Below are 16,928 nucleotides of genomic sequence, written 5' to 3' on the forward strand. Positions count from 1 at the left end.
AGAGATGAATTTATAATACATTCTATGTAATGCCAAGACTTTTAATATATCTTCTACTATGATACGGAGTTTAGGTTTGCACGAGCCCATGCATGTTCGTATTGCTAGTACTGTATTCCCAAAAACTCGTAAATGTGAAGTAATTTTTTGGGGTGAAACAAATTGTGTTAACTTGATTGACAGAAACTTTCTGCCAGAGAAAGTAAAACATTACATATATATAATATGTATAATTTGAATTTGTATTATATATAATTATGATTTTAGTACAAATTGAAATAAATTTACATGCTTTTTTATGTTGAATTGCTGCCATTTCTTTCGCTTTCTTGTTTATGTTGAGTAAAGTTACATTTTGGTTACTTTTTCCCAAATTCAAAGTCACTATTTTGAGTTTTTACGTTACAAAAAAAAACCGCCTTAAACTTATATATATACGAAAAATATACGAAGCATAGTAACATATTTTTATGCAAGCACTTTGGTCAATTCTTTTATAATATTTATAATACAAGGCAAACGCATGACACAGACAGTACTAAGCTGATAATTTGAGTCATACTTCACACTGGGGTCCACGTCTTTTAGGTGCAGGCAGTTAGGCACCGGTCAAATTAAGGCACGCACACTGTTGCGTCAAGATATTTAGGTGCAGAGCACTGTGGCGCCTGTTCATTTAGGTGCTATTCCTAATAAAGTCTGCAGATTGTATCAGCTCAACTTTGGCAAAACCTAGTCGAGGTTGTGATGGAAAACCAAATTACTCTTCACTCAAGCCTACCACCCGCTTGAATATAGGCTACGATACATTTTTTACTTCTTCATTTTTTTACATTTTTTTATTTTTTTATTTTTTTACATTTTTTTTTTTGATGCATTTTTTTATTTTTTCGAGGTTGTGATGGAAAACCAAATTACTCTTCACTCAAGCCTACCACCCGCTTGAATATAGGCTACGATATATTTTTTACTGATGTGTAGTGTAGGACTTAGCTAAAAGTGAACTCAGTCATGTTCGGAAACTTGAATAATTTATTGATACAGTATTCGCCGACACAAACCTGGACTAACAACAAATAAATGCACACACATTAACAAAACAACATATTTTTCTGTTCAATATAACATTTAATGTGAAAAGCATTGCGCTACTTGCCAAGCTGATACAATCTGCAGACTTTATTAGCCTACTACATAATTTTTCATTCAGGCACGTTACCTTTCAAGGTTTTGCCACCTTTTCCCGTTCATTAACGTGCTGGTAGGTCTATATCGATTTTTGTAGTTAGTATCTTTTTCGTTCCGGATGCGTTAATGACGAAAAATAAAATGATTGCTGTGACCGTGTTTGCCAAACGAATCATTACATTTTTGCTCTCAACAAAGTTAGTTAACAACAAGTTAGTTACAATGCTTCTTTTAAAAAAATGGTAATGGTATGTAAATGTAATGCAACTCAAATTAAAAATTGACTACAAAAATGCACTTCGAGTCAAAATTTAGTTAAAAAAAGAACGCTTCCGGGTAGTATCGAACTCAGTTCCTCTAGAATAGGAGCCGACGACGTATCCCACGCGCCACAAATAGAGTTGGATAAAATGGTTGGATTAGAACTTCTATAGGCTACGCGCTTCTCGTCTTTTGCTTTGAAAGAGAAAAAGAAAAAAGTGACTGTATAATGACGGTCAAATAGTGTTTCAGATTCAAAGACCGGCGCCGGTCGAATAGCCACTGCCTTACTTTTTTGTGCGTTGAATCCGATATTCGGTACTTTTCTGTAAAGTTTACAAATAAACAATGTAAAATATTAACCGAATTCCACAATTTTGTTAGGCAAACTTTGAAATTCTATTGAGAGGAGCGATTTGCGGGGAAACCCTGGTTGATCGCATTCAACTCGAACCCTGCATTCTTTTTTTTAGGCTAGGTCCAGGCGCTCATGCAGTTTGTTAGAAAGGGTCGTAATTGTTAAAGCATGCCGATTCACTTCTTTGAATTTTTTTCAATTTATTACAATTTGCCTTGAGCATTCAGAAAGAGTGGTGGAATAATTTTTTTTTTAATATTGATTACTACATTCTTTACTCTTTACTTTTTTTTCTAGTATTGAAATCGGTTAATCAGTCTTCGAAATTAGCATATTTTTACTTCGGCAAAAACGTTGCCGAGGCCAAACGGCGAAAGTTGAAATTGCCTCGGCAATTGCTGTGAACGTTTATCACGAAAAAATTGTAGGCTACCACAACATGTAAAACGAGAAGCGAAAAATATAATAGAGTAGTCTATCAAGACCGCATTGTTTGATTTGTTGTGATGTAATAATACCAAAAGTAGCGATAAAACGAGCAACGCGATACCCACGCTGTTACGATAATTCATGTTAAATAACTCATGGGGGGGAAGTATGTTAATTTTGGGTTGATTCAACGTTCGAGTCAGCACAAATCGATTTAATTTTCCCGACCGGTTGTATTGCGTAACAACAACGCCCAATAAGAAATGACGACGACGACGTCATTTCTTAAGACGCTTGAAGCTTAAGCCGAAGTCGCTGCCCGTTCACGCAAAACTGCCACGTTCATGAACGCGCGATGTCATATGATCGGAAGCATTACTTTTCTTTACTGCCGAAGTACCATTTATCCAATTCCATACTACTTTTTTATCTGGGCCCCGTAGCTTTTCTAATTCCGATTTGTTTCCGTCATAAAATTCTTTACAAATTTTGCAAAATACTACACTAACTTTTCCTTCTGTCCCCTCTGTTTCATGGGTGCAACCTAGTTCGTACCCTGAACAGTTCGGACCCTCAGTTCGTACCCTGAAAAGATCGAGAGAAAAAATTAAAAAAAGCCGAAGTCGCTGATCGCAGTTTAATAGCACAAAGCCGAAGTCGCTGATCGGAGTTTCCGCAAACAAACTCGAGGGCTAGGGTTAGCGGAAACCGCGGAACTGCGGAAAAATATTTGCGGAAACTGCGATCAGCGAGGGTTAGAGCAGAGCATAGATTACTCGATGATTAGAGTTAAGGTTAGCCGAAACTGCGGTTAGCAAAACTGCTGAAAAATGTTTGCGGAAACTGCGATCAGCGAGGGTTAGGGTTAGAGCATAGATTGCTCTATAGTTAGGGTAAAGGTTAGCGAAAACTGTGGAAAAATGTTTGCGGAAACTGCAATCAGCGAGGGTTAGGGTTAGAGCATAGATTGCTCTATAGTTAGGGTTAGGGTAAAGGTTAGCGGAAACTGCGGAAAAATGTTTTCGGAAACTGCAATCAGCGAGGGTTAGGGTTAGAGCATAAATTAATCTATGGTTAGAGTTAGGGTAAAGGTTAGCGGAAACTGCGGTTAGCGGAATCTACGGAAAATGTTTGCGGAAACTGCGATCAGCGAGGGTTAGAGCATAGATTAGCCTATGGTTAAGGTTAGCGGAAACTGCGATCAGCGACTTCGGCTTTGTGCTATCTTTCTCTCGATCTTTTCAGGGGGAAAATTTTAAAATGTTTGCGGAAACTGCGATCAGCGACTTCCGCTTTTTTTAATTTTTTCTTTCGATCTTTTTAGGGTACGAACTGAGGGTCCGAACTGTTCAGGGTACGAACTAGGTTGCATCCCTGTTTCATAACCTATAGCAGGTAAATTCCATATTTTAACTGTATCTACTCTTCCTTTATCATGATTTATATTGGCAATGACACTGGACAAGAACAAGCATTCGATGAAAGAATAACTTATTGCGTACCGTAATAATTAAGCCAGTATTTATAAGGTTGCAAACTTTTTTTATGGTTCACATGAGCATTGTCAGCGTATAAAATTGCACCTGTTGTTGTTAAAAATGTTACGCAACCAGACATCTATCACAAACCGCAATTAGTAACCAAGCTCACTCTAAAGGTTAACGCGTTAACCTATTACTTACATGTATTCTACGTCTGTTGATGTTGTGTGGTTCATTGTGAAAGCGGTGCGATCATTTCTGATACAGCTGGACGAGATAACGGAAGGCGAAGCGCAATAAGGAGTAAATGCTTACAATAATTTGACGTCTACTGGCGTTGAATCAATGCAAATAGGGTGATATTTCTATAAGCGCCGGCGAAGTAGAAAGTAACCCAAATAAAAACATTAAGCAATAGTAAGATTGAATCAATCTCCTAGTCTGGTTTGGTCTGAGAAAATTAGGGTTATTTTTGTAATCTTGTGGTCCTTACACGCGCTCGTGTGGCCTCGGCATTTTTACTGCCGAGGCTAATGTGCCATTCATGCATCTGCCTCGGCAATCACCTCGGCAATTGCCGATTGCTGAGGCTAATTTCGAAGACTGGTTAATTCTTTACTTTTTTTGGCACTATTGAATATCGGAATATTCTTTACTTTTTCACTATCGACTCTATCGACATCATACGGTTTATATAATCATACGGCAGAGCAGACCAATTGTACTAAAATGTGCAGGCAGTGCACACCATTCCTTGTTATGCCCTACCATGACATGTCCTACGGTACCGTATGTCCTGTCATGCCCTGCCTACACATTTTAGTACCTGTACAACCGGAGCAGACACTAGCCAAGCACCACTTTGAACTGTCAATTTACATAAAACATATTATTACTCGGAAATATCTACGGTAGGCTAAAGTACAACTCCAAATCACTGGCGATGTAGATTCGCCATTTTAGTTAAGATGGAGCTTTACACGTACTGATAAGGTGAATTACATTACTAACCACGCGCTGTAAACCAGAAAGATTTTTGAATCTACGATAATAATCCTTATTTCAATCAAGATTTATACCAAACATTCTTACCTTTCAACACGGTACCGCACCGCCTACCAGTGCTGCAACCCGCAGGGCAGCAACGCAATCTGTACAAGCAAGTAAGCAACTGAGAACTGATTACTGAAGCAAGTTGATTAGTTAAATCAACAAATTGGGTTGCCAGACCCACAATAATTCTGTAGCAAAACTGTTGTCGCAAAATCGCCGAACGCAGTGAAAACTCGCCAACTTTAGACATTACAAGGATTTCAAGTCTTTTGGTTAAATGTTTAACTCAGTCCGTCATCAGATGAAAAAAAAATTCGCGACTTTGATACAAAACTACAGAAATTCTGCGGAAAAATCAGGTCTAGTCAATCACTGGGTGACAAGGGTGACTAAAAAAAGGGTCAGCAGATGAGTCAACGTCATACTTTTAATCTAGCCTGGTGGCTAGGCAGTTCTAGTGTCAATTTTCCCCGGACATTTAAGCACATTTTAACATATTGACTAATCGCCAAAAGAACTTAAAGCCCAATCAGTTTTCAAAATTTGCCAAAAAAGAGCCAAATTGCCGAACCATAAATTTGAAGCCAAACGTCTTCAAAAATCGCAAGATTTTTGGATTTTGGCGATAAATTTTCAACATGGCAACCTTTCAACTTTATTTTTATTCAAACCTTATATCTGGTAAACTGGCTGTAGTGAAAGACATTATTTTGGAGGGGAGTCAGGGGGCATGTTACAATTCTCAAGATTTCTATGCTGTGCTGTTGTACCATAGCCTATCCCAATGAGTTGCACAGACCCAGATTAGATTTTTGCATTTTTATGGTTTAATTTATAACTTCTACAAATACAAGTAATCCTCAACAAGTTACTGTATATTGTCAGGAACTTTATTTTATGCTATTTTTACTGTTTGAACGTAATTGTTTAATATCAGTAAGCGAGACCACTGAAATTTACAGTAAGAACTATCGTTAAAACATCACATTAATTTGCGACTATAAAATGTCATGAAGTTTCCTTTTTCACATAACGTAATAAAAACGTGTAAAGACACCTACAAAAACACATAATCTAACTTATATCCTAAACAATGCGGAGGAGCGTGGTTGATACCAATCTACTTGAGTGGAGAATTCTTTTTGTTTATACCGTCCTTGGGAGGTAGTTTTACCTAACATAGATTAAAAATTGCCCAAATGAACGAAAGAGCTTCAACACGTTTAATATACGTGGAAAACACGTGTTACTTTTCAACAGATGGAAACGTGCAATACACGTGGAAACAACATATAATCAACATACCAAAAAATTCCGGTAAAACATCCTTCTGCTCGGGTGAACATTTTTTCTCTTTTGTATGCCCTCTTCTTGGTGTGATTGTACCTTATATACCTTAAAAATTAGTCAAATAATCATAGGATTTTGAACACGTGTAATATACGTGGAAAACACGTGTTATTTTTGCAAGAGTTACATTCACAAAATAATCCCTGATAAAACTTCTAGAATCATATTTACACACTAATCATACTAAATGATAGCTAAAATATGTCTCTAAAAAAATGTTTTTTAAACAAGTGAATTTTTGTTGGTGTACACAAACTCCTTAATAACACCTGAATTCTACCTAAGATACCATACTACCTAAAATCAACCAAAAATCAACGTGTAATATACGTAGCTTTCTAGCTGGGATGTTATTGCAAAATGCGATTCTCACCAGACATAACAAATAAATTGACTGATGTGGCATTATGGGTGATATATTCAGGAATCAGAAAAAATTAATTCCGCAGACTCGCTTGTCCCAAAACAGGGGTGGGTTACTCAACAGGGTTTACTCAACTTACTCCATTACACGCTTTGCCCAGTCTCTCAAAACATTATGAAAGTAGGTTACTGTTGCTGGAGGAGTATGGTGTAAAGATGGCGTCTATTTGTGCAAACATGAAAAGGTGGCAAATAGTGCTGCTACTCCACTGTTCAGCCATGCCACCTATTTTGTGGAATAAGCCTGCATAGAGAAATATCACTTTGGTCAAGAAAAAAATGCATCGAAGATAGCTGCAAAGCATTGAGCTACAGTATAAAAAGGCTTGGCAAACTATTCTATTATCCTTTTTTTTAAACTTTTACCAGAAAGAACTGGAAATTGCTGGAGACGTTAGCACTGTTGCTAATTTAGAGGCGAAACTACTCAAAAAAGCAAGTTCTCTTGACTCTTATTTGTCAAACCACCCATCACAAATAAAACTCGTCCAGGTAACGCTTAGCTAGGCCTACCAGTCTGGTCCAGTGGTTAACTAGTTCAAAGTGAAACTTTAAGACCCGTATTATTGTGCGAATAGATTGATTAGTTTATTTAGTTTATTATGTTGCCAGTAGCTTATAATAACACAAAGTTTAAAAGGAAGAAGAAAAAAAGTACAGATTCAAAAGAAAAAGCACATAAAGCAAAATCAAATAAAACGCGTAGAACGTGTGGATACTGCAACGGGGGCTGCGAAGTGACCTGGAAGGTCTTCGAGTCAAGCGGCCACCCTCAACTTTAGAAGAACATAAAAGAAGCATGATTATGAAATATTTCTGTACTGATTGCGCGACAGTAGTAAGTAGTACCCCATCTCGGACCCCCATACACCATGCTGTGACGTCACAAAAGAAACAAACCAAAAACCACTCATGCATGACAATGAATTGTTGTTTGTTTCTATGATGATGCTAAGGTGTTGACGTCACAACCACTCATGCATGACAATGAATTGTTGTTTGTTTCTATGATGATGCTAAGGTGTTGACATCACAAAAGGTGTTGAAGCGGAACAGTCCCACTTTTAGTGTAAATTCACCCGCCAAAATTCAAATGTATAAAGAATAAACAAAGAAATTAAAATTCAAATGTATAAAGAATAAACAAAGAAATGCGAGTATGATTCAAGCTCCAGGGTTGCCAGATCACTTTTTGTGCAAATTTACCCGCCAAAAAAAATTTAAATGTATAAAGAATAAACAAAGAAATGTGAGTTCTGCAGGGTTGCCAGATGTATAGTTAATAAATATCCAGGGTTGCCAGATGTATGGTAAACATGTTCCACATGAGTGTTCAAGTGTGACAAGAACCACTCATGTGTGACAATGAATTGTTGTTTGTTTCCTGCAGGGTTGCCAGATGTATAGTAAATAAATCTCCAGGGTTGCCAGATCACTTTTTGTATAAATTTACCCGCCAAAAAAAGATTCAAATGTATAAACAATAAACAAAGAAATGTGAGTTCTGCAGTGTTGCCAGATGTATAGTAAATAAATCTCCAGGGTTGCCAGATGTATGGTAAACATATTCCATATGGGTGTTCAAGTGTGACAAGAATCACTCATGTGTGACAATGAATTGTTGTTTGTTTTTATGATGACGCTCCAGGGTTGCCAGATGTATGGTAAACATGTTCCACATGAGTGTTCAAGTGTGACAAGAACCACTCATGTGTGACAATGAACTGTTGTTTGTTTCTATGATGACGTCAAGTTGTTCAAGCTCCAGGGTTGCCAGAAGTCCCACTTTTTGTGTAAATTCACCTGTCAAAATTCATATGTATAAAGAATAAACAAAGAAATTAAAATTCAAATGTATAAAGAATAAACAAAGAAATTAGAGTAGAACACCGGACGATCAGTCTCAACGCACACTATTTGGTGTAGACCATGATTGCTCTCATCATTGCTATAAAATAGACCATGATTGCTCTCATAAGCAACGCGTCAACTTGGTACGGGCAGAAATTGATGAAGATGAGTTTAGAGTCGCCCTAACATGACTGTCATATACTGGACACAGCAGAAATTGACCATGACTGCTGTCATCAGCAACGCGCCAACTTGGTACGGGCAGAAATCGATGAAAATGAGTTTGTGTAACAACGTCGCCGCAACATTGAGATGTTTCTTCTTTTTTCTTTTTTTTTTTTTCGAAATTTCATTTCTTCGAAATGAAATTTCGAAAAGAAACTTGTTTCTTTTCACCTGCATCATTTTAGCTTTTTGCGCTTTGCGATAAAATGAAATTGCTAACTTGTATTATTTTTTTCCTTCAAGAAACTTATTTCTTTTCAGCTGCATCATTTTAGCTTTTTGCACTTTGCGATGAAATAAAATTGCTAACTTGTATTTTTTTTTATCTTTTTCATTGAACAAATTTCAAAAAGAAACTTGTTTCTTTTCACCTGCATCAATTTAGCTTTTTGTGCTTTGCGATAAAATAAAATTGCTAACTTGTATTTTTTTTTTCCTTAAAGAAACTTGTTTCTTTTCACCTGCATCATTTTAGTTTTTTGTGCTTTGCGATAAAATAAAATTGCTAACTTGTAGTTTTTTTTCTTTTTTATTGAACAAATTTCGAAAAGAAACTTGTTTCTTTTCACCTGCATCAATTTAGCTTTTTGTGCTTTGCGATAAAATAAAATTGCTAACTTGTATTTTTTTTTCCTTAAAGAAACTTGTTTCTTTTCACCTGCATCATTTTAGTTTTTTGTGCTTTGCGATAAAATAAAATTGCTAACTTGTAGTTTTTTTTCTTTTTTATTGAACAAATTTCGAAAAGAAACTTGTTTCTTTTCACCTGCATCATTTTAGCTTTTTGTGCTTTGCGATAAAATAAAATTGACTACTTGTATTTTTTTTTGTTTTTTGAAAAGAAACAAGTTTCTTCTTTTCACCTGCATCATTTTAGCTTTTTGTGCTTTGCGATAAAATAAAATTGACTACTTGTATTTTTTTTTTTTTTTATTAGGCAACAACAGCAATATAATTTTAAGTGCAAAGGTAGAATTAAAATAAAAAAATAAAAAATGCATTGAAAGGTGAAGCAGGAAGATTTTTTTTCTAACTTTATGTTGAAAAAAACAAAAACATGAAATTGAGGTAAAAATGCAACAACTGTGTAATAGACACAAATACATAATAAAAAACAAAAAACTAAACAAATCTACAAATTAAATTTTTATTCTACAACGCCGGCGTACAAAGTCTTCAATAGCACGATCGTTTGCATTGAGATCAGAATGAAAATTTGAGACAATCGCCTTCATGGATACACCACAACAGCGTTTTAATAGAAAATACATGCAATAGTGACCACAGACAAGCGACAAAGGTCCTTGAATTGTGGTGTGGTTCTAAATCGAATCGATCGAGTGGAGATGCATGAAATCGATAAATTCACGTTGGTAGGGTCGGATACCAAAAGAATCGAAAAATTCGCCTTGCTCGTGACCATTCAAATAAACAGCAGCCTAGTGTTCACCCGGTTGATCGCTTTCGTTGGTGTTGATGACAAAGGCAGCAGGGGGGAGATACGTCTTGGGGCAACATGTCTCTCACGTACACACCCTTGAAAACACGCTTTAGACAAGAGTCATTGAATAAAATCCTTGAAATCTGGTCCGAGTTCATGCCGAATAGTCGAATATGACACTTTTGTTGCGATCAATTTCTAGAAGATTGTCGTGCTCTGCATAGACGATGACGTTGATAGTTTGCTGTAAGGCTGTTGCAAAGTGAATTTCCAATCGCAAGTTCCCGTGCTTTATTAATTCGAAATGACTCGCCCCCGAACCAAGGTCCGGTGTCAAATCAAATGCAAACAGGGTATATCCGCCTGGATATTCCGCTCTGGAGATATCATTGCCTTCATCTGCGTAATATTGATTTGTTCCTGTAAATAGGGAGAGGTAGCTGCGTATATATTTTCCATTTCCAAAGTCAGGTTGGTATGGTTTGGAAGGAATCTGCTTTCCGTCACGATACAAAGCCAAAAAATTTACAGAGTTGTGTTTGAAATCAAACGGGTTTCTGGCCGACAGACCGTTGAAAGAAGCATTGTCCACCATGCCGATCACCACCCTTCTTGGTAACTGACCGAGAAAAAGATTTTCTTTGGTGACGGTGAGATTGCCTCTTGGCACGGTAAAAGCTTTTGTTTCTACTCGGCGGATTGGATACTTGGCTGTTCCAGACTGGAGCGCTTTGATGTGGGCGATTCTTACAGGGTCACTGGGTTTGACCTTTCTACAGAATAAAACCACTTCTTGCAGCTTGACCTTTCCTGCCCCCATGAGACAAAACGCGTCGGAGGCTCTAGTCAATTTGAGCTTCATCTCGACTCCGTTGAGTAAATATCGATTCTGAAAGGTCATATCCAGATGCAATTTCCCGATCATGTCCACCGATCGACTTTCTCGGGTCAACGCCTTGCGTCGATTGAAGCCTGCATTTGCATCAGCGAGCGTATCAAACTTATCCTTGGAGTCCTTGTACCATAAGTTTGCAGAGAGCTGTGAAGATTTTGCAGGTCCTCCGAAACTGAGGAGAGTCTCCAAGTAAGCTCTGTAGGGATACGTGTGATTCGATTGGGAAATCTGGGTGTTGTTTAGGCTTAAGTTGATCTGTGACCACAGACTGTGCAACCAATTGCAAACCGGAGCAACGGCATCGTCTGCTGCTAAATTTGTGCCGTCGTTTTTGACCACTTTAGCACGAACGTAGAGTAAGGTGTTGGCCAAATCGATGTAGTAGTCACCTTCCTCGACAATCAAAACCTCGACAGGACCGCTGTCGGTGAGAGTAGATTGCGGGCGATGTTCCACATAATGTCCACTTTCCAAACTGGTTTGGGTAGGCGGAACAGCGAACAAATCCAGCTCGGTTTTCAACCCTTCACAAGACTTTTCATGAATCAAGCTAGCCATCGAAAATGTCTTTTGATACGACTGCTTTCCGTCTACGTTTTTTCAAACTGTTGGATTTGTTGATTTTCTTTCGCCTTTTGACAGGCGGAGATGAGAAAAAGGTCTCGCGTGGTGGGGTTCGATGGACCGGGGCCGCGACGCGTTTCAATAAATTGACACCAGCCTGCTTCGATCTTTGTAAAGCCGCTTCTTTCGCACTTTTTCCAGATAACACATCCGAAGCAAAATGTGCACCTGACCTGAGAACTTCTTTTCCAACCGTCTTTGCTCCTGACTTGATCAAAGGCAAGATCGCTTTTCCGAGGCTGGAAAATATACTCCCCAAACCATAACCGTTTTGATATTGGGCGCCAGAAAAAAACCTTGGTGTACCGTGACCAACCTGGGAGACGTAGTAGTTTTCATAGGCTCTTGCGTTGCAACAGAACGCGGGCTTGTGAGGCATTATAGTTGATGAAGACGTCTTTTCCGAAAGTGAAGCGTGACCACTACTTTTCTCGTCTCAAATCGAACTGGCTTGCCCTGATCGTCTCGCAGCGATATATATGTACCGTGTCGAAGTTTTTGAGTTGAACAGCGTGATAATGCACTTTCTCACTTCTTTGGTAAATGTAATCGCCATCTTTTCCTTCCACAGGAACTATAGCCAGCAAAGGAGCTAAGGTGTCGCCAACCACCTTGGGTTCTACCACATCGCAATACAAGTACATGGCATAAAAACCTTGGTGTATGTCTACGCGACGTCGTGCTTCATATTCAGCGCTTTTAAAACGCTTTCTATGAAACCCCAACAATTCAGCAAGTCCTTCACCCACCGTGATGTGGGCGCCGCTTTTGACCAACATATTGATAAGCCTTGTGTAAGGATTGTAATACAAGTGTAATGACAGCTGCGTTCCAATTGTACGCTTTAATTTCATTTCCAAGTATTGAAGGATGGCTTGAGGTTTAGGGTAGTGACCAGAATCCAAGGCCACGACAGTGTCAATTACACCGTCTACATAGCGCAACCAATGATTTACCGAATTGGTGATGTTCTTCCAGGAGTGTGGATATTGGATTTCGGCGATACCAACCTCCCAATCTCCTTCCAAGTTGATCTCATTCGGTAGTCTGACCACATAATCCGTCAAGGTGTTGGAAGGGAAAAATTTCATGGAGCTGTTACTCGGCAGGGTTAGGTAAAACATTTTTCTTTGGATATTTTATTTTGGGTTGGGGCATAACCAAACCTAAACAATTGGAAAGCAACACGATCCAAAGTTTGTGCGGGTCTTCTTCTAAACTCAGATTGTAGAGACTGAACGATATCACAATCAAAATGACAACCATTTGAAAAAAATAGACTATTTCACTTCTGGGAACGTTTTTTCCACACATTTTCCACTCAGTCATGACGCACAACACTCGCTTCGTCAATCCAGCAATTGAACTTGTCCGGGTAACCGAGCCACTTTACAAGGATCTGTTTCTTTCGATTCTTTTTTCTCCTCCCTAGAATCGCTTCTACCTTGTAGATGTCGTGATCAAATCTGTTTGAAATTGTTCTGCGATGCCACCGACCACCACACGACGACGTGGAAAGCGTATGCGAATCGGTTTATGGAGTGTGTAAGCGTCTTGAGAGCTGAGCCAGGGTTTTACAGGTTTGTTGATCACCCTACGTAGTCTTTCCTCTCCACCGAAGCTTCCAGGATTCCCGGCGTCATAGTAAATCAATCGTGCTGACGCCATGTTATCTTCTTTTTGAGACCAGGAAAAGGGTGAGTTTCACCCAACTCTTCTTGAAACTCTTTCAAACCGATCGGTTGAGAATTTTTGGATTTATGAACGACAGCCGAAATCAAATGTTTTATATTGGAGTTAGGAATCGTCTGTTCGTGAATCGTGAGGTCGCCTGATTTGTTCCAACCGAGAGAAGAATTGTTTTTGATAACGTCCACAAGACCACGACTTTTTCCGAGGTAGGTTTTTGCAACTCCTGCCAATATGTCATCCTCAGTAAAATGTCGTTTCTCTTCAAGAACAATCTTGGTTGGAGTGTTGACATATTTTTCACGATAAACAATGTACTGTTGCAAGATTTGATCGTAGAGTTTCACTTTTTCACTCGTGGTCAGATCAGAACGCGAAAGAATGTCATTCATTTTGGAGTCCAACTCACTCATCGCGTTCAGCAAAGGAGGTTTTTGCATGTTCTTTTCTCGCATCGACTCTAGAAGGCGTGGTTCCACAAGGTTCATCTTTTTGATACTCTTCATCTTGTTATTTTGAAGCCAAAGTGCCGATCAACCCAGCGATCGCAGGAACAACGGCGGATAGGAGAGCTCCCAGAAAGCCTCCGTGTTGAATAATCTGTCGCTTTTTAGTAAGACTGGTCTTCTTTTTGGCCAGTTCACGCAAAGGTTTCTTGTACCGGTATTTAAGCAAATTTGCCTTTTGCTTTAAAGAGATGGAGACGTTGCCCTTCAACACGTTGTAGCAGCAATCACAAACACACTTAATCAATTCGTTATCTGCTGACTTTATAACCCCTTTGGCAACATTAGGATTCGCTTTGGAAAGAAGTTTGAGTGTGTCGATGTGTCGTTGTAAACGAGCGGTCATCATCGAGGATTGGGGACGTATACAAAATTGCTTTCTCCTGGAAAGATATCAGTTCGCAATCGAAATTTTTCCGGGGTGCTTTGTTTAAAATCCAACAGTTAATCAACGAAAGGCTTAGATGTTGCGTCTGCAAAAGCTTCTTGAAGAACACCCGTTTGCCTCGGATAAGCTAGCTTTGCCAAATGAAGTATCTGAGAGTTGTCTCTAGGGTTTTTAAACACCACCAAATAGTGTGCGTTGAGACTGATCGTCCGGTGTTCTACTCTAATTTCTTTGTTTATTCTTTGTACATTTGAATTTTAATTTCTTTGTTTATTCTTTATACATATGAATTTTGACAGGTGAATTTACACAAAAAGTGGGACTTCTGGCAACCCTGGAGCTTGAACAACTTGATGTCATCATAGAAACAAACAACAGTTCATTGTCACACATGAGTGGTTCTTGTCACACTTGAACACTCATGTGGAACATGTTTACCATACATCTGGCAACCCTGGAGCGTCATCATAAAAACAAACAACAATTCATTGTCATACATGAGTGATTCTTGTCACACTTGAACACCCATATGGAATATGTTTACCATACTTCTGGCAACTCTGTAGATTTATTTACTATACATCTGGCAACCCTGCAGAACTCACATTTCTTTGTTTATTCTTTATACATTTGAATTTTTTTTTGGCGGGTAAATTTATACAAAAAGTGATCTGGCAACCCTGGAGATTTATTTACTATACATCTGGCAACCCTGCAGAACTCACATTTCTTTGTTTATTCTTTATACATTTGAATTTTTTTTGGCGGGTAAATTTATACAAAAAGTGATCTGGCAACCCTGGAGATTTATTTACCATACATCTGGCAACCCTGCAGGAAACAAACAACAATTCATTGTCACACATGAGTGGTTCTTGTCACACTTGAACACTCATGTGGAACGTGTTTACCATACATCTGGCAACCCTGGAGATTTATTTACTATACATCTGGCAACCCTGCAGAACTCACATTTCTTTGTTTATTCTTTATACATTTAAATTTTTTTTGGCGGGTAAATTTGCACAAAAAGTGATCTGGCAACCCTGGAGCTTGAATCATACTCGCATTTCTTTGTTTATTCTTTATACATTTGAATTTTAATTTCTTTGTTTATTCTTTATACATTTGAATTTTGGCAGGTGAATTTACACTAAAAGTGGGACTGTTCCGCTTCAACACCTTTTGTGACGTCAACACCTTAGCATCATCATAGAAACAAACAACAATTCATTGTCATGCATGAGTGGTTTTTGGTTTGTTTCTTTTGTGACGTCACAGCATGGTGTGTGGGGGTCCGAGATGAGGTACTACTTACTACTCGCGACGGTACAAATTTATTTAAGCTCAGTACTTTCTCAGGTACGTGTTCCACAAAATGTTAAAAATGCACAAAAAGCGGCCAAAACAAGGTTGAATAAATTTGTGACTTTTTTTGGAAGGCAAGCCCCCCAAACCCCTGTCTAGCTGAGTTTTTTCGGACTTCAACGTTTAGATAGTAAAAATGGCCTTAAAAATTTCGATTGAAAATTAAAAATTAATAATAATTAATAATAATTAAATATTTCAACGTCTGGACGTTGAATCAATGTAAAAATGACGGATTTTGTTGTCTGGTTTCTTCGGTTGTTGTTTAATCCATTGTTTGGCAACGATGGTTGTTGGTGATGTTATTTGTAGTGAAAGTGGCGTTTCTGCATTTGCAAGTGTAAAGACAAAAGCTCGAAGCAAATTTAAGGGTGAACCTTGCAATGTGCAATATTTTCAACTAAGTGACAAACTAAGCTGACCCACTTAATCTTTTTAATTTTTGTATGATGGAAATTTGAAAATACACTTGTTTGTTTTAAAACTAAAACATGTAAAACTTTTTCTGCTTCTTTTTCTTTCGTGTGAGACTGGTTGTTCAGATTCAGGGCAGGTGGTTGACAGCCACGTGAGTGAAGCTTCGTCCAGTTCCGCCATGCCATGCACACCATTTAGTGCCTTGCAAATAGGGCATTCAAGAACGACATGGTCAGCAGTTTGTTCTTCTGCGCCGCACTCGCAGGGCGATGAGGGAGCCATACCTCACTTGTACATATTGGAATGAAAGCGGCCGACTCCTGTTCGAATCATATTGAGTTTGACCCAAGTCAGCCGGAGCAGGTCCATACTAGAGGGGCGCGCCACCGGGTGTGGCATAAAACCGTGGAGTTTTTGATACCGGTAGCACACCATGCTGTGTTCCAAGTGTCTACCATGTAATATGCTGCTCTGGTGGTATGATCATTGAATGGTTGTAATAACTCAAGGGCAGCTGGTACAAAGGAGTGTTTTGACTTTAATCGCGGGAAAGATTCCTGAGGTTGGACGCTGAGTTTTGCGTAGAGCAAGTGGATCTTCACGATCTTCTGCTCGGCAAGCCAGGTGTATGGCTCCTTTTTGGCGAAGCTCAGCAGGTTACATGCCTGCAAGCAGTAGCAATGACAAGGGAGTCCAAAGGGTACTTTTGGACCCGGACCAGGGATGATTTTAGGGGGCCGTAACCTTTTCAAGGGGTTCGGAATCTTGAAAAAAGTACCCCGTATTCTTTAGGTGTAGTGCGTTTTTCTTAATAATGTCTAAATGTGTACCCCGAACACCTCATTGGTACCGAGCAAAAATTATTTCTCTCAACGGCGTACCTGCAAGGATTGGTAGGTACTCTGTTGGAGTAAGGAGCAGGCATCCAGTCACAGAACGCCATGCGCCGTACGTAAACTTATGTTGCTTTACTTTAATTTA

General features: G+C 38.8%; 1 protein-coding gene across 2 annotated transcripts in view; it reads left to right on the forward strand.

Annotated features, from left to right (window-relative positions):
- LOC145778011 (uncharacterized) overlaps window positions 1-16,928 on the forward strand; it is a 29,697-nt gene that overhangs the window by 8,767 nt on the left and 4,002 nt on the right. For both annotated transcript variants that reach the window (XR_014290404.1, XM_082589396.1), the window contains exon 3: window positions 6,913-7,035. Coding sequence is in view for 1 of the 2 variants with exons in the window: in XM_082589396.1 (XP_082445522.1) it covers window positions 6,913-7,035 (123 nt within the window). In the remaining variant the exon portion in view is untranslated. The remainder of the gene's footprint in view (window positions 1-6,912; window positions 7,036-16,928) is intronic.

The sequence above is a fragment of the Aplidium turbinatum genome, chromosome 10, assembly GCF_918807975.1.
Source record: "Aplidium turbinatum chromosome 10, kaAplTurb1.1, whole genome shotgun sequence".
Lineage (NCBI taxonomy): Eukaryota > Metazoa > Chordata > Ascidiacea > Aplousobranchia > Polyclinidae > Aplidium > Aplidium turbinatum.